We start from the raw sequence: 26,696 nt of genomic DNA, 5'->3' as shown, positions 1-26,696 counted from the left end.
ATACTGGTTGCACTGACATACGGTGGTAAGAGCCCTGATGACAAGAATTTTTTCAAGAACTCATTCTGAAACTTTCAAATCTAGATATGACGGAGGAAAAACTACAAAAATACTATCATAAATGCCATAAGAACTAGGCAATTCCAACTTTTAGACAAAGCAGCAATTAAACCCAAACCAATGGACATTTCCACACCTGGCTCATGGAAGTCACGTGAATGAATGGACCAGCCATGGCCTAGAACACAATCAATCAAATCCACGGAAAAAAGCTCAGATGCTTTCCCAATGGCAAACGTGCTTGCCACTGAACTTTCAACTTTTATGGAGAGAAATATTGTGATGCATACAGTTGACCTTCCCCTTAGTTCTCCCGTTCTTTGTAATTCACTTATTTACTTGTTTATGTCCTGGTACACTAAACACAGTTTTTCTAAATCTAGCAAAAAGGGAACACAAAAGAGCTTAACTAATAGAAAAAGATATGGTAAAATTAGACAACAGCCACCAAAGAGAAGCCTGGCATTATTAACTGATAAGAAACAGCAAATTAGGGGGGCGTCTGAGTGCCTCAGTCGGTTAAACATCTGACTCTTGGTTTCGGCTCAGGTCATGATCTCAGGGAGTTTCTACTTGAGATTCTCTCTCTTTCTTTCCCTCTGCCTCTTGCCCCCACCAACTCCTTCTCTCTCAAATAAATAAATAAATCTTAAAAAATATATATATATATTTGTAAAATATATAATATATATGTAAAATGTTTCATAAAATTATTTTTAAAAATTCTACTACAAAATACATTATAAAAAAGTAACTTACTCTGTATGTCAAAAACCTTTATAGTAATAACCGTTAAGTCTTAACAATTCATGCTTAATGTTCTTTTGGAAAATCTGTGACACCCGGGACCATCTGAAGGGATCCTGGAGGAAAAGGAGAAGTGAGATCATCACCTCCACTGGGGGATGACGCAGCATGAAACTGAAGATGGAACCAGATGGTCTTTCTCACCTCAAAATTCTAGTTTTAGAATGTTATGATCTGAACATAGATGTGTTTGCCTTTTGTAAAAAAATAAGAATCTAGAAGTTATGGGATTAAGATCCCAAAGAAAAAGAAGTAAAAATGTAATTATGAACTCTCATGCAACCAGAGATGGTTAAAGAATTTCAAGCAAACAATTATGAATGCCGCTGACTTCATTCACAAAGGAAGAGATGATTAAAGACCAAAAAGTCACAAAGACAAACAAAAAAGCCAAAGCCAACCTTTCTTAACAAAAATCCAGATTTCACTACTGACTGATGAAATAATCCCAAAAGCTTGTTTAAAAAAAACATTTCTAGGGGCGCTTGGGTGGCTCAGTGGATTAAAGCCTCTGCCTTCGGCTCAGGTCATGATCCCAGGGTCCTGGGATCGAGCCCCGCATAGGGCTCTCTGCAAAGCAGGGAGCCTGCTTCCCTTTCTCTTTCTGCCTGCCTCTCTGCCTATTTATGTCTCTGTCTGTCAAATAAATAAATAAATAAATAAATAAAATCTTTTTAAAAATAAAAGATAAAAAAATAAAAAAATAAAAAATAAAAAACATTTCTAAATTATGAACCAAATCAGAAGGCCAGTCACTGACTCAGATTCTCTACAGAGAATTCCAATTCTCTATAGAACTACATCTTACACTATCCATGGAATTTTAGCCCCAACTTTGGAGATATAAAAACAATAGTTAAAATTAACTCAGTGATGGCTGACCAATTAGATTAAAATTACACGGCTGGCCATAACCATAACAGGAGCTCATGGTTAGATTTTTTCTTTTTTCCCCTCACAAAACCCAACTCCTGACAGGAGTGGGCAGAGATCCTTTTAATGAGAAATGGAAAGACACACTGATAGAAGAAACAAAGCTGTAGGCTAGATGCTTCGGCATCTGTGAGAGAACCAACTGGAAGGCCGCCTTACCTCCCGTCTGCATAGTCTGTGTCTGCGCCACCCCACCAGACATCCGAGTCATCCTCTTCTGCGTCCGCGGAGTCAATGTTGTCACTTTCCTCGGCCAGCGGGCAGCATACAAATTCCACGCCTCGGAACTTGTCGATTCCACAAGGCAGCAACATGCCATAGTCGTGCAAGTTGGTACTCTTCTCACTACAGGTCTACAAAAGGTAAGGAGAAGCCGGTGAGGGGGGGGTAGAGCAGATCTGCGTCATTGTAAGAAAATCCCAAATAGAACCATCAACACAGAGACCAATACACCAAGAACCACTTTTTCGATGGAAAGGGCCATTTGCTATTTTGAGTGGATTTACAAGTTTCTTTAGTAGAGACTACTTTGGCACCCTTATTTTTTAACTTATTTAATAAGGATATGTTGTTACACTATAGAAGTTAATAAAAACAACCAGAAGGGAAATTCTTTAGGAAAGAAGATAGAGAAGAAAACTGGCATGGGAATGGATATTGGAGAACCAATGCTCTGCGGTGTCATGACACATCAGGTAGACACAATGTCTCTACGTACATTCCCTGCTCACTTCCGGCCTCTACTACCTATGGAATCTTCTCTCATGCGGACATATGTTATTCTAGAAATTCAAACTCTCTTGCCTCACTTCCAGAATAACAATCCTGGGAAGAAAAGAAATGATCTTCTCCTACGAATCAAAACTTATAGGACTTAATAGTTAAATTAGTCTAAATTAGAGATTTCTCTATCAACATCTTTTTGCTTTCCTGGGATTTGCTAAATGTGCACAAATCATCCACTGGTGATAGAGGAAAGATTAATAATTCAACACATACGAATAAGCAATGAAAATATTAGAGTGTATTTTGACCTCATAGGAATTAAAGTCATTTTTGTTTCTTAGTAACAAATTTTTTTTTTCTTAACTCAAGAACAAATAAAAAATGAAATTATCTGGTTTGTTTTCTTAAGATCCAAAAAGCTCTTAAACGTCCAAAACACATTTTTCTATAATGAAAATTTTGTCTTACAGTAAATTGGAACATATTGTTTTATAAAAGGCAAAATTAATGCTAATTCCTAAGTGGTGATTTTTGCCTAACAACGTCAAAGCTATCTGAGCTAGATCAGGGATTCTCATCCTCAGTATTATTGGTATTTTTGGGTCAGATAGTTCTTGCAGGAGAGATAGAGGAGGGACTGCCCTGTTCAGTGAGGAATGTTCAGTAGAATTACCAGGATCTCTGACTTCCAGCCCACAAATACCAGTAACACCACCCGCTCTAATTGCAACAACCAAGATGTCTCTAGACATTGGCTTATGTACCTGGGGAAGGATGAGGGAACAAAAATGACCCTATTTTGAGAACCACTGAGCTAGACCAAGGAGCCTAATTCTGGGAAACTGATCTTCTGCAAGAATTATATACACTTACTAGAAAAATTTCGTAATATACCAAAGGGAGAAATGGTTCTGAAGATAACACTAAGTGACACTCTATCCTAATTATTTTATGTTATTTATCCACTTCCAAAAGCAGGGGTTAAAAAAGGTTAGGACTGGGGCGCCTGGGTGGCTCAGTGGATTAAGCCACTGCCTTCGGCTCAGGTCATGATCTCAGGGTTCTGGGATCGAGCCCCGCATCAGGCTCTTTGCTCAGCAGGGAGCCTGCTTCTCTCTCTCTCTGCCTGACTCTCTGCCTACTTGTGATCTCCCTCTCTGTCAAATAAATAAATAAAATCTTTAAAAAAAAAAAAAAAAGGTTAGGACTGGTGCCACAGATCCAACCACCAAGGAAAAATGAAGATGGTGTGGTAAGCACAAAATAGGATGGCATAACTTAGAAACGGTTGTGACTGGACGAGCTAGTTCCTGTTCTACTGCTGCATTCTCCCATAGATGGTAGGAGAAAACGTCAAATTATGAAAATTCAGTATATGACAAAAGAAAACAAGAGGTATATAAAAAATAATTTGGGGGAAAAAAAGGTACACTTTAAGATTTATGGCAAGTGTATAAGATTCTAGTTTCTAGTTTATAAAATGCAGCATAGACACATAATAAATCTAACTAACTCAATCAGCTTTTGACTCTTAAAATTGACTCGAGGATAGTTTCTTCTTTTTTAAGTAAGAGATATAACTTATTCAACAACATGGCTGGCTACTGCCTCAATGTATCTTCTACGATGGCAGGACTCGTGTCCCCAGGAAATCTCTACTTTAGAAGAGGAAGGAAGGTATGGGCTGGTACCTCTTTGGCGACCGTGTGCCAGTGAAGGTGGGTTTCACAAACGTCCATCCTCTCCTGGTGTAGGAATTTGCACTTGTCGGGAACAAGGAGGGCATCACTTACAAACTCGCCAACTGCAAGAAAGGGAAAACATTTCGTGTCATTCCATCTGCATCACGGGGCTTCTGTACACTGGGTCGTTACCAAGGAAAGATGGGCTAAAATACTTATGGGTATACAGCTTTCTGAATGATGAAGGAATCTATTCACAAAAGGCTGGTGCCCTTAGAATGCTGAGTCCTGCGTCCTGAGCTCGGTTCCTTGCCACGTCAACCTGGATGGTTAAAATACTTCCCACGTGTGTTAAGTGAAACCTTTATTTGATTACTTTGAAGCTCTGACTGCAAAGTTAATCACACAGAAAGCTGCCATTCAACTGCAACAAGGGGAAAAAATACAGAATGACATCACGAGGCAATCATTTGAGCGGAATCAGTATAAATAACTGTCCATCCCTCCCCTTCTTGGACATTTCATCTGTTTAAAAGCTCATAGAAGATTTTGCATTTTTCTACTTCTAAACAAACAAAATCTAGACATGTACTTATGTTTACATATGTCACATACACAGAGTTTAATTAAATTATGAATACCACTGCTTAGATTCTTGCTGTATTTTTAAAGAGAATGTGTACATGCAAATTATTTCTAGCATCACTGCTACTGCAGATAGAACGATACTACATAAAGTCCTATAAGAACATTTACATTCTTATAAAGATAAAAGTTGGATAATGAAGAATGTAAGCTATGAGCTTAATTTTTAATTCTTTTGTTCGCTACAGTAACCCTAACTTTTAGCAAGATTCTGCACACAGGAGGTAACAGATGTCCTGATGAGTGAAGACGTTAAACGCGGTAAGAGAGGGGCGCCTGCGTGGCTCAGTTGGTTAAGCGTCTGCCTTCCACTTGGGTCGTGATCTCAGGTCCTACGATCGAGCCCCACGTTGGGTTCCCTGCTCCACGGGGAGTCTGCTTTTCCCCTCTTCCTCTGTCCCTTCACCCACTTAGGCTCTCTCTCTCTCAAATAAATAAGTAAAATCTTAAAAAAAAATGCTGTACTAGAGATGAAGATGTTGCTGGGCCTACAAAGTGAACACATCTGCTTAGATGCACCAGGAAAGAACGCAAAGCAAAAACCACATCACAGATGAGTCTATAGGGTTGAGGAGGGGTATGCTGTGTAGAAAATGAATGGAAGGGGCGCCTGGGTGGCTCAGTGGGTTAAAGCCTCTGCCTTCGGTTCAGGTCATGATCCCAGGGTCCTGGGATCGAGCCCCGCATCGGGCTCTCTGCTCAGCGGGGAGCCTGCTTCCCCCTTTCTCTCTGCCTGCCTCTCTGCCTCCTTGTGATCTCTGTCTGTCAAATAAATAAATAAAATCTTAAAGAAAAAAGAAAGAAAATGAATGGAAGCTCCAAGATGTAAGGTCAGCAGCTCTCCTTTTTAACATCCCACTCCCGATCCCTGGGTCCAGTTCTGGCAAATACGACCATTCTGATAGGCAGATGGATAAATGGCAAAAGGCAGTTCGAAATGAGGGCACGTCCTGTGTAAAATAGATGAAAGAAAGGGCGAGGCATATCTGTAGAGGAGGCAAAAGTCCAACGTGGCTGGAACACCAGGTTAAGTGCAGAAGGGAGCGCAGAAGTGAATGAGGCGGGAGGAAATGCTGGACTCCTTACTGGAGGATCTGAAGTTCGGGATCCCACTTCAGAGGCAACATAAGACAAAAGATACTTGAAACAGGAATGGCATGCTCAGGTTTGTCTCTGGGACAAACCCTCTAATCAAGTGTGCGTAGGGAGACCCTGAGGAGGGCACTGCTGTCCTTCAGGCAAGACAGGCAAGAACGGATTAAACCAACAAGCCCAAATAAGCAGGGAATACAAGGGGTCCACACCCCAGCAAAGAACGAATGTTTTTTCTTTCACAGTAAGTTAACACCACATTTTCTGAAAAGGACCATAAAGAGTGAAGAAGACTTTGAGAGGGGGAAGAAAAAAAAAACCTTTTTTTATTCCAGTTATAGAAAAGAATTCTTTAAAACTTCGTGCCCATAAAGGCGTTTAAACTTGAATCTGTTTCTAGCTCAAACATGCAAGAATGTCTCATGATATTTAAGGACTTAGTATTTGGATAAAAACCTAAGTGAAAAATTTGTTTCTACATTTCAAAACAAAACAAAACAACCCAAAACCAAAGCTAATCGTAAGGTATGAAGAGCCCTTCATCTTGTCATTCACTAAATCTTTAAGACAATGTACGATGCCCACAGTATTTCTCTGACGAGGAGTCAGAGAAAATGCAAGAATTATGAGACGTGATGCCTCCCAAAAGGCTGCTTGTGGGAAAGGGACCCATGAGTCCTGGGAGCCTATGCCATGATGGTGGCCGTGGCCTCACGGGAAACACTTCACCTCAGTTCCACAACAGCTGTGGGACATGGGACAGCTCTCGTACAGTATCAACCTCACTTCCCAGGGGAGAAATGCCTGCCAAGAAACGTGTCTAAGGCCACCTGCCCTCAGCAGATAATAACCTTGCCGCAGAGATGAACATAAAAATTCACAGCTTAGGGAAAGAAATAATAATGCAAGTCACATCATATTTTCCTCCCTTGCCTTTGACACAGAATATATCAAACAAACCCAAACCACCCAACTAAATCCCACCTGAGATGGAGAATGGAAAATAAAAGTAATTTCATCCAAAGCCTACGCAGCGTCCCCAGGTGGACTCTTCAGGGTTTCTCAGGATGCGCCATCAGCTACAACTGTTAGCAAGAATACTTGATACCTCAGCGTCCCATTTTCAAGGCCACACAAGAGGCCAGAAGTGATCAAAGCCCTGAAGGGGCCTCTTTCATTTATGGGCGCTGGTCAGTCAAACCATATTGCTATACTTACACATGTTCAAAATTATTTTTTTCAAAAGTGTTTTTTTTTTTTCAATTTTACAATTATTGGAAAGGTTAAATGTCTCTTCCAAGGCTATTAAATCAGCTAATGAGACAATCAGGAGCAGGTGTCAGACACTCTCAACCTTGACCTGAGAGAGCTCTTGCAGCATAAACTGGCTAACAGCTGGCAAACGATGGTCTGTCTGGTTTACTTGCCCGGAGGCCAAGTTGCTGAGGACTAGATTTTACCGCAAAGCCAAAGTCGCTGAAAGATATTTGCCTTGGTAAAATCTCATGTTTCTCAAAGGGACATGTATTGCATTAATTTGTAAAAAGATTAGGTTTTTTTTGTTTGTTTGTTTGTTTTTGGCAAAAGGACATTTCACTTAGCATTGTAAAGACGCTCTTAGGTTTCTAATAATATACATAGCCAAGAAATATAGGCCCCCTGAATGAGACTGCCTTTTTTTTTTTTTTTTTTTTTTTTTGGGAAAGGATAAATACTGGTTATTTAGTAAGCCCTCAGGACTACTGGCAAAATAGGAAATGCATTGTACTCTAACATTAAAATAAAATTTGGCAGTGACTTTGTGGTTTTACAGTCCTGCTTCAATTACTTTCAAAATTGATGAAACATACAGAATGTTACACATCAGTCATTTTAAGCAATTAAACCACAAAAATCTGTTAAAATTTTTTACCAAAGAATTAAAGAGGAGTGGTAAAAATATAGTGTATCCTTTCTCATAAACTAGTTCAGTTTAACATGGTTTATATGCTCTCCCCTTTTAATTCTAAAAGAGTTATATTCTTAAAAATCTATGATACAGGGCGCCTGGGTGGCTCAGTGGATTAAGCCGCTGCCTTCAGCTCAGGTCATGATCTCAGGGGCCTGTGATCGAGTCCCACATCGGGCTTTCTGCTCAGCAGGGAGCCTGCTTCTCTCTCTCTCTCTGCCTGCCTCTCTGCCTACTTGTGATCTTGCTCTCTCTGTCAAATAAATAAATAAAATCTTTAAAAAAAATCTATGATACAACAGGGGACATATGAAAACTCTCTGTACTCTCCACTCAGTGTTGCTGTGAATCTAAAATTGCTCTCAAAAATAGTTTTTAAATTAAAAACAAACAATTAATAACAGTATGTACCTGGAGTTTCCACATAAAACTATGTATGCTTTTATTTTTAAAATAAACCTTCTGGTTTCTTTGGTCTGATCCTTCAGATAAAACGCACACTCATACACAAAATTTTTTAACAGAATTCAAGTGAAAGAGATCTAAATGAATTAAGTACCATAATGAGAAATCATGTTCTTGTTTTTGCTGACCTCTGGGAAATTCAGCACTGTTTAATCCTAGTGGATAAATTCATCAATATATACTGTGCAAGTTTATTGATAAGCATACAATCACAATTTATATCACTCACACACACACACACACACACACACCCCAACTGACAGGGCATTTTCAAAGCTAATGAACAAGATCTGGGTTTGGCTAAAAAGTCTTGGCAAGATGAACAATGATGTCCAATTCAATTGGGACTCTGCAGGCCTTAATCCACTGGCTCTTTGGTGGTCTTTGAGAGGATTGTCTAGCTCAAATTACCTCATTCTACAGATGGGAGGCAAAGAACCCAGCTCAAGTGGCTGGCCCACAGAGCCAGCTGGCGGTGGACACGGTCTAGAAATCTGGGTTTCTGGCTTCTCCATCCAAGAGTGGTAACTCAACTCACTGACATTTAAACTCTGGTCGAAATAAGTGATTTGCCACATTCCCTCTGGCTGTTACCAAAGCAGACTCACTTTTAGACATAAAACGCTGAAATGTTATCATGTGCAATGCGGTCTATTTGACAATAAAACTAGGTTTCAATTACCTAGCAAGCCATATAAAACAGCTGGGAATGCACTGCACGGCGCAGAACAGGACGTGTGGTAAGCCATGGCTTAGAGACCTGACAGGGTGCTTTTTGGATTTCAATACCACCCTCACAGGCCAGGCTATGCCCATCTTTCTGTGCTGCCTTCCTTAGCATTGTGGCTTTTGTCTTCATATCCCGTGGTCGACAGTGGTCACAGGTGCATGCAGGACACAGGCAGAACAGCCACGGGATGGTGGTTTTCTGCTTGTTTTTTGTTTTTGCTTTTTTCTTTTTCCCTCTTACAGTTTTGCTGTTTCACATGGGATGGACACCCTCCTTGTTTTCTACATCCTCTATGCCACGACTATGTCATCTGTCCACACTCAGCTGCAAGGGAATCTGTGCGAGTATTTTCAGCTGAGCACATTGTCACTGTGAACAATAACAACAAAAAATCTGGGAGTCTTTTACAAAGGAAGAAGTGGGAATAAATATTAAACAGGCAAGTAGCAGAGTTTCCCACATCATGGAATTAAAATACAGGAATGTAGTTTTCAATTTCTTTACACTGCCTTTTCAAAAGATAGATAATTCCAGGAAGAAGACAGAAGTGCATATGAAGCACAACAACTAAAATGACCAAGTCTCTAATTCAAGGCACAGGGAGAAATTCAGGGGGTGGGGGGAGGGAGGCGTCCGGGTTGTCAGAGGAAAGAGCGAAATTGTGCACAGCTGAGACTGCTCAGTTGTTCAGAGTAAGAGTGGGATTGCACAGATTGATTAAAAGATTCCAGAACCCTACATAAGAACTTCAAGATACAGAGATCCCAGAATTAAAAAAAACAATGTTTCTATGAACTTACAAAGACTAAAGTGGTGTTGGCCAGAGTCCTGCGGAATAACCAGTGGTCATGTCTGAGGTCTAGGGATTTCTGCCCAAGGGGTGTCCTTCCTTCCTGGTCCCTCAAACTGTAAAGATGATTCAGAAAAGGGGGATGAAAAGGGGGGTCGGGGTAAGAATGTTCTGGCAACAAAACCACTGAGAAACGGTAAAGCCCGCTTCCCTCCTTGTGCTATACTCCACCATGAAGGATGAGATACGGCCCGGATCTAGCTCCTGACAAAAGATGTCAACAGTTACAGCAATTCTGGAGTCTGTGCCTGGCACTCACGTAGCTGCTTCGGGGACATCATCTCACACCGTGCTCGGTACCATGTACTGAGGTGACTGCAGTGATCTCACTGCACAAGGGCAGAAGGTGAGCCTGATGCGTTATATAATCAGCCCAGGTCACACACGGAGTAAATAGTGGAACTGGGAAAACGAGGTGAACTAACAGACAGACGTCCTGAGACAACGGTGCTCAATTATTTACTCTTACTATTATTATTATTTTCCCCCAGTATCCATTTATCTTCTCATATTAATACCAATTAAAGTCAATAAGAACAGAAACAACTACTCTTCACTGTTCACTGATCACCTATTATGCTCCTTCTGAAGGCAGTGAGGTTTTATTCTTAGCGTTTTATCACCATTCAGTTATAGCTCTATAGTCCTATGTCTGAGCACTGCTTATGACGTAATGGATAGTGGTCACGGCCAATCCTGGTCAACACAGTGGGCTGGAGTCCCGTGAGCATGGAATGCGTGTGCCCAATCCTTTCACCTTCTGGGCTGGGCTGGGCTCTGGTCCTGGCTATGAGGGGCGGGGGTTTCCTGGGATCCCCCCCCGCAGTCAGTCCTTCATCCACTAACTCTTCATTGCATACTCTTTATTTTAATTAATGCTAAGATACAGGAGTGAACAAAGCAGATGGAACTAAATGAAATTCTAGAGGGGAAAGATAAAAAAATAAAATAGAATGGCAAATGGTAATAAACACCATGGAGATAAAGCAGAGAAAGAGATAGGGATGGGGAAGGGGAGGCGTCATGCAGAGGAAGTAGAATTTTAAATAGAGTAGTCAGGGAAAGCCTCATGGAAAATATGGCATTTGAGTGAAGGCCTAAGGAAATGAGGGAACAAATCATCAAGATATCAGTGGGAAGAACATTCCAGGAAGAGGAAAGAACAAGTGCAAAGGTCCTGAGACAGGATAGCAAGACCAGCGTTGTCAGAGAGGAATGACGGGGGGTGGGGAGGGTGGTCAATGGGTGAGTGTATGGGTGTTAAGCATTGCTCACACTCCAGCCAAAACCCTGAGCAACGCGGAGACTCTGGAGTGGTTTTCTAAGTGAGTTATTCTTGCCCTATAAGTCAAGATGGGAAGTAAAAAGGCCTGGCAGGGAGCTGTTGCAATAATCTGGTGGGAGATGACAGTGTCTTGGACCAGAATAGTCACTACCAATGGTAGTTGCTAGAGCAATAGTAAGGTTCTAGATGTAGTTTGAAGGTAGAATCTAAAGGATCAAGGAAGGGCATTGGAGAAAGACAGTCAAGGATCTAATTGTTTCTATTCCAGGAGCCAGAGGATACTTCGTACTGAAGATGATGAAGGTGAACACCCCAGGTTTATGTGCTTATTGCCGCACACTACTATATGCATATCAAACAAGAACTGTAGATAAATGATTCATCAGGCAATTTTTTATTTTGCCATTTCAGATTCTTACTCCATGGATACTTGTTCTTGAATTTGTTCATCATGTACCATTATTTTCTAACTTTATCAAACAGGCAGGAATTTTTCTGGGAGGCATTTGTGCTCAAGACATGGGAAGAATGCTTGTAATAGGGGAGCCAAAACATTTCTCAACAAACCTCCCTGTGCGATAAAACTGTGCTAAGTTTTGTTTCAGAGTGGGGGAGTTACTGGGTTCTCCAAGAGGACAAATGGATGAGTTACATATTGCTTTGAGAACTGATGGTTGGCTTCCACCAACATTTAACTATTACCAGTTGGCAGTAAAAACAGACAGCCTTTTTCACCTCAGAGCTATTTGCCAGACGGCAGACACGAAATGGATCACGTTAAGGTAAAGGTTGAAAAAAAAAAAAGTGAAAACCAGAAATTTCCCTTAAATTGTCTGATATGTAAATATGTATGTATATGTATATATACATGTATATGTATGTATATGTATATATATGTATACGTATATACATGTATATGTATGTATATGTATATATATGTATACGTATATACATGTATATGTATGTATATGTATACACATGTATATGTATACATGTATATATATGGCTGTGCTCCCTTCACTTGAGTAAGTCAGACAATTTAAGGGAAATTTCTATCTAAGGGAAATTTCAATCTAAGGGAAATTTCCCCAGCATTTATGTTATATATATATATATATGATATATATATATCCCCAGCATGTATGTTATATATATATATTATATATATATATAATGTTATGTTATGTATATATATATATACATAAATGCTGGGGTGGATACAAGGCAGAAATAGTTGTTTGACCAAGGCTCTGAATAGCACTGGTCTCAAATAATGAAAATAGCGCAACAAATATATGGTTAAAAGACAGGAACACAGGAACGTTTCTTAGTAGTTCTGCAGCTTTCAAAAAGGCTCACATAGGAATGAGTTAACAAGTCTGACACGGCTATGCAAGTGTGCTGAAACTGAATAATTAACTAAATGGAGGGTAGATGGTGGAAGTCAGGCTTTTCACTGCTGGGAATGAGAATTTACAGATAAGCAAGAGGAAGAGGTGGAATGATCCATGGGGTAATAGGAGATCCGGAGACGTCAAGATGAACTCACATCTGGCTTACTATAGATACCGATGCCCGGCTTTAAGAGTATTTGCAGACAGGTATAATACAAGGGCTCGTGTATAAGCTCTTGCTCGCTCTGTCAGCTGAGAGGGTCCAGGGGCTAAGGCCGTCAGGCAGCAATGAAGACATCGAGCTTCCGAGATTAGATGAGATCAGGCGTGTTTCGGGTGGTAGGGGCTGGACTCACATCTTGGTCTCTAACACCATTCCCCAATAAAAGGAACCAAGGTTCCTTGGAGAAATGGCTGATCCTAGGATCGGTGCAGGATAGACACAAGATGAGTTTGGAGCATCTTGTTCAGAAAAAAAAAAAAAAAAAAGGCTCTGTGAAATAAGAACAGGAGCCAACTAAAAAAGCTCCCGATGGCTGGCGCAGGAATAATATGAGCCATAAAATGCATAAAGTGGTGGTACTGGATAATAACTAATAACAATGTATTCGTAAATCCAAATCACTGAATAAATAAATAAATGGGTGGAAAGACAATCTGTGCAGAACCATTCCAAAAAATCTACACGGATCCTCCGCCCTCAAAGAGTGAGAAGCACGAATCTCTACTCCTTAAGTGCGGGCTACCTGTGGTGACTTCTTTCCTGATAACAGCGCCCAGTGGGGGGAACAGGGAGTAACTCTAGCTTGGAAGAACCTGATAAACACCACCCCAGCCATCATGGTTGATATCAACAGTGACATACCAAGTTGATAACATGTGCACTTAATATAGGATCAAAAGGGTACTTTACTTCTATGGTCTTCTCCAAAAACCCATAACCCCATTATAACGATGAGAAAATTCTAACACAGGAGCATCCAACAAAATACTTGACTGGTACTCCTGGACACTGCCAAGGTCATTAACAACAGGGAAACTATGAGAAGCTGTCACAGCCAAGAGGAGGCTACGGAGATCTGATAACCAAATGGAATGGGTTTCCTGAATGTGATCTTAAAACTTAAGAACATCTGAACAAAGCATGGACTTTATTAATACCAATGTCTCGCAATTGGTTCATTCATTGTAATAAATGTACCATATTAGCGGGAGATGTTGATAACAAGGGAAGCTGGCTGAGGGGGATTTGGAACTCTGGGCTACCCTCTTCAAGTTTTCTGTTTAAGTCTAAAACTTAAAGTTCTCTTAAAAACTTTTTGGAAGTCTTTATATAAAATCTCAGACCTATTTGCCTTAGCATCAACATTCTGGCCTTCAAAACTGTGTCTGTGAGATTACTATAGCTGTAAAGAAACCGGGGTTAGAAAGATCTTGTTGAACATGGGCTTTTCTTCAGCAGCATTTATAATGACTGGACAGAACTTGGCTTTCGATTTTCCAGGCAAATCTCTCCCTGAATCATTTGTGTGATGTATAGTATTTACATTCTAATTCAGAATAATCACACATATCAATAAGAAAGGAAATACTTTGCTTTCCAAGTTTAACCTTGTTTTAGAAATGTAAATATAACATCACAGAATTCAATTACTCTTTACAAAGGAGCAGTCTCAGGCTGGAAGACTAATTTCTGTGTAGCTCATGCCTGGACTCCAGGCTCCCCGCCTGACTGAACTGTAATGCTCACTACACCACGGTGAAGTGTGTAGAACATTCCACAAATTTTGCATCATGGCTTCCTGTCCAACCGACCCTAGATTAGCTAAGCTACGTGGGTTTTTCCCGTTGCCTCTCTTTTACTGTATTACTCATATTCTTGATTTTATCAATAAGGAGCCTTCTTACATTTGTAATTATTTCAACATCAGTTAAAAGGTGGAATTACCAAAATAATGGTTGTTAAATCCTTTCAGATCAAGGGTGTGCAAACTCTGGTGTGCTGGGCTGTGATACAGACTCGTCCCTCCTCCCTCTCAGCCCAGCACTGGGACCCCAGCACCCCTCAGCCCGGCACCTGATCTCAGCCGTGTGGGATGTGCCTGAAAAACAGACTTCCCCAGAGGGATTCTGATTCAGGTGGTTCATGGACCACATGAGAAACGGTGTGTACATCAGTGCTTCTCAAGCTGCAGCTCAGACACCGATCACCTGGGGATCTTGTTAAAATGCAGTTTCTGATTGGACAAGTCCAAGGGGGGACCTAGTCGGCCTGTGTAACAAGCTCCCAAGTGGGTCAGTTCAGCTGTTCCTTCAGGCAGCAAGGGTCTACTTAAGATAATCCATTATAACTAATCTTATTAAGGTTTTTTTTTTTTTTTTAAAGTTACAAGTTATTATGAAATACTTTTTGGAGTGGTTTGTCTTTTCTTATAATTTTTTTTTTTTTTAAAGATTTTATTTATTCATCCGACAGAGAGAGATCACAAGTAGGCAGAGAGGCAGGCAGAGAGAGAGAGAGAGGAGGAAGCAGGCTCCCTGCTGAGCAGAGAGCCCGATGCGGGACTCGATCTCAGGACCCTGAGATCATGACCTGAGCCGAAGGCAGCGGCTCAACCCACTGAGCCACCCAGGCGCCCCAATTTTTTTTTTTTTTTTTTAAGTAGGCTCCATGCCGACGAGGAGCTGGTACTCACAACCCAAAGACCAAGAGTTGCACACGCCATTGAGCCAACAGGCCCCCCTGGCTTGCCTTTTCCTTTTTCTTTTCACTCTGTTAGAAGACTCACAACATAAAACTTACCAATTTAGCCATTCTTTTTTTTTTTTTTTTTTTAAGATTTTATTTATTTATTTGACAGAGATCACAAATAGGCAGGGAGGCAGGCGGGGAGTTTGGGGGGAGGAGGAAGCAGGCTCCCTGCTGAGCAGAGATTCCCAATGTGGGGCTCGATCCCAGGACCCTGAGATCATGACCTGAGCTGAAGGCAGAGGCTTAACCCACTGAGCCACCCAGGTGCCCCAGTTTAGCCATTCTTAAGCACACAAGTTCATAGGTGATAAGTGCATTCACAGTGTTGTACAAAAAATCTCTTTTCATCTTGCAAAATGGACACTATACACATTGAACACTTCCCCTTTTCCTCTGTCCCCCAGCCGCCTAGCAGCCAGCATTATACTGTCTTTATGAATATGATGAATCCAGGTACTTCGTATGACTGGAATCCTAAAGTATTTGTCTTTTTGGTGACTGGCCTGGTCTGTCCTCTTAAAACATGTAATCAAATCCTTTGTGCCTTCCTTTCATAAGCCTGGGTCTTGTCCCATAGATTTCCCTTTCTGGCACAATTTTAAGAATGGAGTACCTTTTCACACAGGCCTGAGAGCCAAGTTGCTCCTGTTTTGTCTTTCGTTTCTTTAATCACAGAAGATAAGAGAACAGGCTAGAAAGAATTCTGTATTTGAAGGCAGAACAGGAGAAAATGACACAGCAAGCAACTCAGGATTTAGTGATTTCCGTGTATGAAAAGGTGAGGCTCGTGGTATTTCCTTGCCACAGAAGCTCAAATAGGATGCGGGACAAGGAAAAACATTAAAACCTAAGACAATCCGGTTTAATTTTAAGAGATCGTCTCTGCTACCACTCAGGATTGCGCAATACCACTGTGCACCCAGTCCCGCGCAGGCTACAGAACAAGCCACCGTCCTACACAAACGAGTACAGAGCAGCACTGTCCAAATACGACACACACCATGTTGGCGGCTTTAAATTCCTCGTAGCCACATTAGGAAGGTCACATTTAGTAACCGACTTCATTTAACCCTGGACATCCTAAACTTTGTCATTTCAACATGCAATCAATGTAAAAAACTTATTACTGAGACAGTCTACCTTCTTCCCGCCATTCCCCAGACCAACTCTTCAACAGCTGATGTCTATTTCCCACTTCCCGCACACATCAGTTGGGACTAGCCTCGTTTCATTTTTTTTTTTTTTTAAAAGATTTTATTTATTTATCAGAGAGAGAGAGGGAGAGAGAGCGAGCACAGGCAGACAGAATGGCAACTAGCCTCGTTTCAAATGCTCAACAGCCACATGGGGCTGGCGGCCCACCATGGGGCAGCACTGGCTTAGGGTCAAATTTCAGAGATCAGGAATATTTTTCAAGGACTGATGAGTTTGATGTGGATGGGCTGAGGTTACGGGGTAAAATCTGAATCCAGAGATACAGGCTTCAACGGAGAAATAAATCTTACGTTTGAATACACTGGAGAGACCATAGTCACAGTTCTATATGCTACCAGAATACCATACATTTTAGTCACAGAGGAATATCACTAGAATTCAATTTGTTACCATTAACCCTACTTACCAGCAAACAGCCCTTTTCCCTCACATTTCTCTATTCGCAGTTCTCATACTTTTCATTTTTTTTTAAAGATTTTTTTCATTTATTTATCAGAGAGAGAGGGAGAGGGAGAGCGAGCGAGCACAGGCAGACAGAATGGCAGGCAGAGGCAGAGGGAGAAGCAGGCTCCCTGCCGAGCAAGGAGCCCGATGCGGGACTTGATCCCAGGACGCCGGGATCACGATCTGAGCCAAAGGCGTCCCTCATACTTTTCACTTTTATTTATAGGGTGTGTGATGAATTCAGAGGTGGAAATTCAAAGCAAATTTCCTTTACACCCCAATCTGTTCATCTTTAGCCTCACTCAGTGCCGGATACTGAGGGGTGAATGGAAAAGCAGATAGTGTGGGGCACCTGGGTGGCTCAGTTGGTTAAGCTTCTGCCTTTGGCTCAGGTCATGATCCTGGGGTCCTGGGATCGAGCCCCACATCTGGCTCCCTGCTCAGTGGGGAGCCTGCTTCTCCCTCTGCCCATCCCCCCCACCTGCACATGTGTGCACTCTAAGTGAATATATAAAATTTTTTAAAAAATGAGAAGCAGATAGTGTGGGGGCAGCCTCCTAGAGTCTTTATTTTGTCTCTTGAAAACACAAGTATCCTCACTGGCTGCTTTCTCCTAATATTTTCTTTCTACCTTATTAAAATATTCATAGCCTGATAGATTTTAAAGATGCAATTAATTAGGGTTATATACGGGGCTTTTAAAAAGCCACATAATTGCTAACAAAATACCAATCAGGCTGGTGCACCGGGAGGCCAGAGAACCACCAGTTATTACCTAAACCTTAAATTATACAGAGAGGTAAAAATACACAGCCTGTTTTTTCCACATACCATACTCAGAAACCCATGTGTGAGGTAGGCTATCATCAGGACAGGAAGAGGTATTTTCACCGGTAAATTTCTCAGCAGAGCTGGGGACTGTCACTTCCAAGTCCCTGACTATACCTCTTTCCAACCCATTACCATCCGGCCTTGCTGGAATAATCCTCCTCAGGTCTTCTCTCAAGGTTTACAGCAACAAGCACATTCATCTGCTCTCAAGTTCACTGTCCGTCTTCTCTACCACAGCACTTGGTTCTTAAATTTAGTCTTCTCTGGCTTTGCAACAACTATGGAGACAACATCTGTTCTTCCAAGCTCTGTCTTAAGCTACTTGTTCTTTCCCTTTCACTAATTTATCTTTTAATAATTCTGATTGTGAAGTTAAGACATGGCCCACTACCCCCTACTTCTACTTTCTCACTCAGATACAATCGGTCCTTGAACAACCTGGGTTTGAACTGAATGGGTCGACTTCTACAGTTTTTTTCCCCCCACAAGTACAGCACACTACTATAAATGTATTTTGACTTCCTTGTGATTGTAACAACATTTTCTTCTCTCTAGCTTACTTTACTGTAAGAACACAGTACGAATAACACACATAACATATGAAGTATGTGTTAACTGACTGTTATCAGTAAGGCTTCCAGTCAAGAGTAGGTAACTAGTACTTAAGTTTTGGTACTTAAGTTATACGTGAATTTTTGACTATGCAGGGGCTCAGCACCCCTACCCCCACGTTGTTCAAGAGTCAACTGTGTATCATTCATGTCTAGGAATTCCACAACTTATTCTGCCCTTTCACTGATGACATTTCAGCTGACATTTCCAGAACCCAGCTAGACACCTACTGAAGAGGGTATTGCTTTTAGCAAATGTACATCTGACGATCAAATTTTAGAACTGTACCCAAAGAACAATAAGCAATTCCTCTTTGGGTCAGATGAATCTAGAGAAGGAAAGAAAAACAACAGTCAACACTTTGGGGGAACCAAACACAATGGGACTGTTAAACAGATTTTTCTTGGTTATGAAAACCAGGTCCACTTTCTCACTGAAATATGCCTCTACTTTCTCATCAATATTTGCTTACTGGGGTGCCTGGGTGGCTTAGCTCATTGGGCTTTTGCCTCAGCTCAGGTCCTGATCCCAGGATCCTGGGATTGAGCCCCACATGGGGCTCCCTGCTCAGCGGGACGCCTGCTTCTCCCTCTCCCGCTCCCCCTGCTTGTGTTCCCTCTCTTGCCGTGTCTCTGTCAAATAAGTACATAAATAAAAATCTTTAAAAAAAGAGAGATATTTGCTCCAACTTCATGTCCCAAGCCGCACGGGTTATACCTCTACTGCACTCAAACTATCCACATTCCTGAAGCTGGACCTCAGATGATGTCACACGTAGAAATGTTCTGAAATTCTCAACTCCAGTAAACCACCTGGTGAGCAGAAACCTAGCTCGCCCCACTCCTTTCCACCGGCTACAAGGACTCAAGACCCTGCGTCCCTGGACTCTTCATCACTCGTTAAGGTCCGTGGAGGAGGTTTCCCTGCCTTCCTTTCGTTTCTCTGCCAGTTTGGCCTGGGACATGTAGTGCATACGTTCATCACCAGCACTTATAACCAAGCTAGCTACCTCCCTGTGTGCTTGTGATGCCCAAACTAGATAGTTCCCAAACTAGTCTGTCCAGCTTCTCTCTCGTACACGTGAGATTCCCTAATACCCAACTGTCACACAGTACTCCCTGAGAACATAGTAAGTGTCCCTTCTGGATTCTCTTGTGACAGCCTAGACTTGAGATGTCTGGCTTTAGCTGACAATGGAGTTATGTCCTAAGGATTAGAGGAATAAATATTGATTTAAATCTCAGGGGTTTTCCAACTCAAAACTTCTCAGGAAAAGAAAAACATATGTCCTAAAAGATACAAAGCTACTTAGGGCAAAAGGAATGAGATAAAGAGAAAATTCAACAGGAAAAATAAAAACATGCTACAGCGTTTAACAAAAGAGCTAGCTACACTACAGTATTTGGAATTAGCACAATCTTCTACCAGTCTCAGAACATTGCCAAGTCCTCAAAGTTTGTTAAAACATAGAAAAAAGGATTAGAGTTCTGTCACTGTACTGGCAACATTCTATAGGGAAGAAGGATACAATATCTAATAGAATAAATATAATAAGGATACATGATTCATCAAGCTCTTCAATGAAAATATGTTTTGGAGGTTCACCCAGTTCCACGGAGATATGTTTCAAAAATCGTGATTTTTTTTTTTTTTCAGTGGGGATGCTAAATTAGAATTCTCCCTGTCTTATCACTCCTCTATGGACTTAGAAATGTCACTCAGATTTGTAAACAAGGCCTAGATTCATTATTGTAAATGAATCTGCCAGGGCTTACCAGTCCTGAGAGAACTAAAATAATTGAATTTCTGGACTTCTAAGGAAGAGGGTTTGAGGTAGGAAATTAACACATTAAGGCTTCCAAGGGGTATATCACACACTATTTAGTAGAAAACTCCCCCTGGAAAATTCAGATCCCATGTCTCTAACCAGAATCTCATGGCTTCTACGACTGGCCCAACAAAGTTATCTGTCTACACCTGCTAATACTCACAAGTGAAAGCTAAGAAGTTACTGTGAATCTCTGCAATAATAGAACTTAAAGACCACATTATAACAAATAAGGGACCTGATTTTTTAAAAAAGGCAATACTGTAATCTGTTTAAAGATAACTCAAAAAACCCTAGGAAAATCTAAGGTCAGTTAAAGGATATGCAAAATTTGAGACTACTGATCAGTGCCTTCCTCAATAGCGTATTATTTCCGTATTGACAAAACTCCTTGTGCCGTGAGAGAGAATGAGAACAAGGCTATTCTTAAACCTAGTAATTTTCTTTTATCACTACAACTTCAATCACGGATGTAAATGAAAATTTCTGCTCACTTTGCTACTTTTCTGCTTGAATGAATTTTGTAATGAAAACGTCTGTTCTCTTCCGACAGAGCACAAGTGTCATTCAAACTTTACACACCAGGCAGAGAGCAAATGCATTTTTTTCGATGCCAAATCATTTAACTGTGCATCCCCACAAGCTGCAGCACAGTGACGGGTGCTGTAGTTTAAAAATTCTCTCAAGCAAAAGCAAAAGCCGCAGAGGTAGGTGCAGTCATGCTTCAAACATTCTCAGATTCGTTCTTCCCGGCTCAACACCGCCGCCCCGCCGCCCCGGCTCCCTTCCTGGCCCTTGTCGACCAGAAAGCGTGAACTATGCCAAAGCCCATTCCATGACCCAAACGGTCTTCCAGGTCAATAATCCAAAGTCACATGAAACCTCCGTCTTCAGTGGACCTCTCCAGGGAGCAAATATTTTAGAGAGCAAGCATTCCAGGCACGCAGAAGCTCAGCCTTTAAATCAAACTAAATGTTAACTAGTTTTTCAAAGGAAGGCCCTGTTCTATGTAGAAGGCACATTAAAGTGTTTGAGGAAGGCAGATTCTCTCATCGAGCTTTCACATTTATAAATGAGGAATCTGTGCATGATTCAGGCTTCCCATTCCAGGGGGTAATCCTAGGATATGTCTCATTCCAAATAATATAGTTTCTGTCTTTCATTTAAGATTACAGAGATGACGAAAATGTACATTAGAGGGAAAATCATACTTAGGGTCTCAGTTGTTTTAATCCGGAAATGTTGTGGTTTTAGAAAAAAGCTGAGGGCAGACTTCTGGTTTTCGGTAAAGATACTGGTTATCAGAATCTTCTAAAAGTATACACGATTTGCCATTTTCTGGGCAAATGCAGACTTTCTAGTGATGCACAAGGCTAACAGGACATAGGATCTCCATTACCTGAGTTTAAAATGATCCATTTCATGATTTAATGCACTGTTTATTCAAGGTCATCTGCATGGAAGACATGTCTGCCTTTCTCCCGGTCAAAAGAAGCAAAAGGTCAGTTACCTGTCTTGGCCCGACACCCCTCCTACTCATTCATTACCTGGTAATTCCAGATGTTTCATTTTTGGTTGATGTTCACACCATCTGGATAGCTGGCTATTTACATAAAGATATATTTAAGACTATCTATCAGAGGCTACCTTTTGGAAAAACAGAGCTAATGGCATGAAGAGCCAACTACCACAACCAAGGAAGTGTAAAAGACATTTTGATGACAGTTCAAATGAACATGCATTAACTACAACAAAAAATAACATTTTTACTCTTTTAGACACCTGTCTAACTGATATTCCTATATTAGGACAGTTTTCCATGTTTTGCTTCCAGAAGCAATTAATTCTCTTCTTTCCAGTTACACTTTTAGCACAAATGTAAGATATCCTCACAGTGGAAGATGCTAATATGTGTGTGTGTGTGTGTGTGTGTGTGTGTGTGTATACACAGAGAGAGGGAGACAGAGAGGGAACAAGAAACTTATTAAAAATATAATTAAGAAACAAACTGAGGGTTTTGGAGGGGTAGGGTGGGCGGCTAGGTGAGCCTGGTGGTGGGTATTAGGGAGGGCATGTACTGCATGGAGCACTGGGTGTGGTGCATAAACAATGAATTCTGGAACACTGAAAAAAAATTAGAAAAAATATATAATTAAGACAGGATTTTGCTTACACATCTATCTTCATTTCTTTTTTTTTGGGGGGGGTTCAGCCTGTCATCCATTTCTTTACTTCTGTAATTATATCCTCATTTCTTTGAAACAAAATGTGAAAAGTGAATACATAAACAGTCCCTAAGGATTTAAGCTTGATTCTTTGTATTCCTACTACTAACTGTGACTGACTGGCAGAAAAAAAGCAAAACAACCAAGCAAACCTTGGTTCTGGTATACTGATAGTCACAGCCAAATACAGGGTGTATTTCTGCATCAATTGGAGTTTCTACATTAAGCCCATTTGAATCCAATTAATTCTTCTGCATGAAATCTAGGGTCCAGGAGACTTTTTATAGAACCTGAAAACAATCCAATCCTTTGCCTAAAACAGATCTATATCCCAAAGGGTACAATAATAAATCAACAAAGAAAAATGGAATAGTCATAGTCCATGCTTGTATGTTCTTTGTTTAAACTGAAAAGCCCAGAATTATCATTTATTGATTATTGATAAGGAAACTCATATACACCACAGATGAAATGTCCATGTGAGCTAAAAGCCAATACAAGGGACAAGGCTAATTATCAATACTCTGGGAGTCACATGGAGTCTGATGACCAGTAAATACTCAGGAGGCCTGGCCTGGATTATTAGCTCAAGAATCATCAAGCCAGCCCTTCAGAAGCCACTATACTCACTGGGTTCCTTACCAAGTTATGTGTATTGCAAGAGAATGAACAACCCAGAAGGAACCCTATAAAATGCGAGCCAATATGGAGGATTTTTCAGGTGGGCTCCAGAAAAATAAGCCAGAGAAGGAAAATGAGAGGAAAACAGAAGCTGCAACATAATAATGGTGTGGGAAGAAAGCAATGACCAACAGGGTTAGTTAGATACCACTGTGAGGTTAAAGAGGACAGAGAAATATCTGTGGGATTTAATAAGAAAGGCAGCAGAGAGCTCATTCCATGGAATTGAAGGGCGGGATGCCTGATAACAGCTGGCCTTGGAGGGAGAGGGAGGTTAGTTAGACAATGCAGGAATGGCGGACTACCATGTCAAGTCAAAGCTGTGAGTGAGTAGAGCAATAGTGTAAGTTAAAGATGTGGGTGGCTCAGTCGTTCAAGTGGTTGACTCTTGGTTTCAGTTCAGGGCATGATCACAGGGTCTTGGGATCAAGCCCGTGATGGAGCTCCATGCTCAGTGTGGAGTCTGCTTGAGATTCTCTCTCTCCCTCCTCCTGTCCCTCCTCCCACCCACTCTCTCCCATTCTCTCTCTAAGATAAATAAATAAAATCTTTGAAAAAAAAAAAAAAGAAGTGGGGTCAAGTAACTAATGTGAGGGCCCAGGGGTCTCCGATGAATAGGGAAATATGGGGAGGCAAACGATCAATGGCATACAAAATGAATGAAGGTTCTATTATCAAAGATACTTATGAAGTCAAAGATTGTAGACAACACAGTTGAAAAAAATAATCTACTGAAGAACATATGTGCACTGGTTCCCATGAATTTAGACTCATTTGAGAATTCTAAGGACTTAAAATGAGAGGTGGAAAAAAAGAAATAAGCTCAAGTTATTTAAATGGCACAGCTTCTTGGCACACTGAACATGAGTTCCTAGTGGATTAAATAACACTTAGCGAATATAGACTATCATAGCCCCTGACTGACGGTTCTAAGTTCTCAGGAAAACGAGAAGAGGGACCCAGATGACTCCCCCACAGCAATCTAGCAACTCAGAGCTGATGAAGACATGACACAGTAAAGAAGGGGGATCTTCAGTGACGGCCAAACATTTAGGGTACAGACACACACACACGGACATACACCATATTCTCAGCAAACTAGTTAATACTGAAGTGTATGGTGTAGGGGAACGTCGGCTAGGAGATACATTCTTGAAAATGCACATGCCTAATCCATAAACCAATAGGATGACCCCAAACTTTAATGTCACATAAAGATTTACATCTCTCGAGGGGGAGTACTTAACATCTACCCATCAAGCACCTACTAAACACCACACGCATCTCATCATTTACTAACCTCATTTAAACAGGACAGTCATTAATGGCTAGCATTAAAAAATAGGATCCTCACTCTTATCGTACAACATGAGAATCTGAAAGAAGTTTCTAAACTCCATCTCCATTATAAATAATATTTAAGAAGTGGGTTTCTGGTAAAACAATCCTTTATCGCTGGAGTTAAAAGCCACGGATAATGAAACTATCTTGAACTACTCTAAATGGTGTGCTTTCTCAACACAGATGCCTCTGGTATACACTGGTTTTAAACCAGACTCATGGCGAACAGGTTAGACCCCATCTCCTAGAGATAAGCATTTATGTACTTTTATCTGGATCCCCCCGCCCCCCCAAAAAAACTTGGTTTCTTCCTAATCAGAGATTCCTATGTTGGCTTTTTGGTTGTTTAATAAAACCTGCCTTTCCTCTGTCGATCAATACTGGGTAAAATATAGTAACAGACATTTACTGTAACCTCAAGAGATTATTTAAGGCATGTGAAACTGACACTTTATGCCTTTTCCTCACTTAGTGTTTGGGCTACTCCTTCTTTTACTTTTCCTTCCTTTTCACATTAATCACACTAAACACTCCATTCATTCATTCTATATGCATCTACTAAGTACCTACTCTGTGCCATGACACCCTCAAAGCCCTGGGGGTATTTCAGTGAATGAGGAGAAGTCCCAACTGCTGCAGAGTTTACATTTCAGGCAACAAATAAATAAATAAATAAATAAATAAAAAGAAAATAGAATAAAACCCCCCAAACAAACAAAAAAAACCCTACAATTTTTGAATTTATGGTCACTAAGGGAAAACATTCTTAGTCTTTGGCTCCACATACCTTTTATTCCCGGTAAAGCTCTACAATTATTCTTTGCCTCATCAGGCCATCAAATCCACTAGCTGCAATACTTTCTCTCAACCTATTACCCTCCTATGGGTAAAATCTGAAAGATAATGAGGAACTAGACTGCCGAGTTACTAGAGTTTATGGAAATATTGCTCCATAGTATAAACAGGGTTGTTGTTTTATATTTTTTTTTCCTACTCCAACTGTATCATTTTTTTAAAAAATATTTTATTTATTTATTTGACAAGAGATCACAAGTAGGCAGAGAGGCAGGCAGAGAGAGAGGAGGAAGCAGGTTCCCTGCTGAGCAGAGACCCAGATGCAGGGCTCGATCAAAGGACCCTGGGATCATGACCCGGGATCATGACCCGAGCCGAAGGCAGAGGCTTTAACCCACTGCGCCACCCAGGCACCCCCAACTGTATCACTTTTTAAAAGAACTGATAGAATCAAAGGATTTATCCTGATGCACAGAATGTATACTGGAACCAGCACTAAGAAAATGGGTACAGCTCACGGGTGATTTTAGCACATCAACGATAGGCGCAAGATAAATAAAACCACACTGAATGTGAGCTATGTTTCTGGACACCACATAAAATAGTCAAATAAAGTTCATGTCCTCCCAAATAAAAGGAGGTGATTTCTGTACTATTCCAAACTTAAATAATCAAACATCTTAGTTCTGTTCTAATTTTCCAACATTATGCACCAATACTACCAACACAACCAATACTACCAACCAACAGAACACAAGGTCCTTGGGACCTTCCCGTACATGTTTGCTAATTCACGTCTCTTCTTCATCTCTATGCACGCCTTAGGTTGCATACGATGCCTCTCTCTGGAGAAGCGTCTATCATCTGCTCCAGCTCACACTACCACCATCTCCCTAACTTCTGTTTTTACATCTATCCCTCATCCTACTTACACAGAAAGTGCATGCTATCTGGTCATAGCATGCACTGGTTATGGTTAATTAGTGCTGGTGGCTGGTTAATCAGGACTGGAAATTTAACGAGGTTTGTGGTACGGGGAAACTTCCAGGGAAGACGAGGTTCATTTTGATCGTGCTGAGTTTGGTCCTTCAACATGATCAAACACCTGTCACTAAATCAGAGAAGATCAGTGTGTTTCCAGAGTGAAAAGGAGCACAAATCCAAACCTCTACAACATCTAACATCACGACATTCTGCCCCACATTCTGCAAAACGGGTAGAAAGGTAATTTTATTTACGTAGTCATTAATTATACCCAAGGAAAAGCAAACATCTCATAAAGTCAACACATAGCACACAAGAAGCTCAGCTATTAAACCAGAGTTTCGCTTTATCAACCTCAAAGTTTAGATAGC

General features: G+C 40.9%; 1 protein-coding gene across 8 annotated transcripts in view; it reads right to left on the bottom strand.

Annotated features, from left to right (window-relative positions):
* Positions 1-26,696, bottom strand: part of LOC122908359 (amyloid beta precursor protein) — a 271,290-nt gene that overhangs the window by 154,257 nt on the left and 90,337 nt on the right. For all 8 annotated transcript variants that reach the window (XM_044251072.1, XM_044251073.1, XM_044251068.1 and 5 more), the window contains exons 4-5: positions 4,218-4,330; positions 1,960-2,153 (exon numbers count right to left, since the gene is read on the bottom strand). In XM_044251072.1, the coding sequence (XP_044107007.1) occupies positions 1,960-2,153; positions 4,218-4,330 (307 nt within the window). The remainder of the gene's footprint in view (positions 1-1,959; positions 2,154-4,217; positions 4,331-26,696) is intronic.

The sequence above is a fragment of the Neovison vison genome, chromosome 6 (assembly GCF_020171115.1).
Source record: "Neovison vison isolate M4711 chromosome 6, ASM_NN_V1, whole genome shotgun sequence".
NCBI lineage: Eukaryota > Metazoa > Chordata > Mammalia > Carnivora > Mustelidae > Neogale > Neogale vison.
Note: the sequence above shows the minus strand (reverse complement) of the source record. Positions and strands in the feature narration are given on the sequence as shown.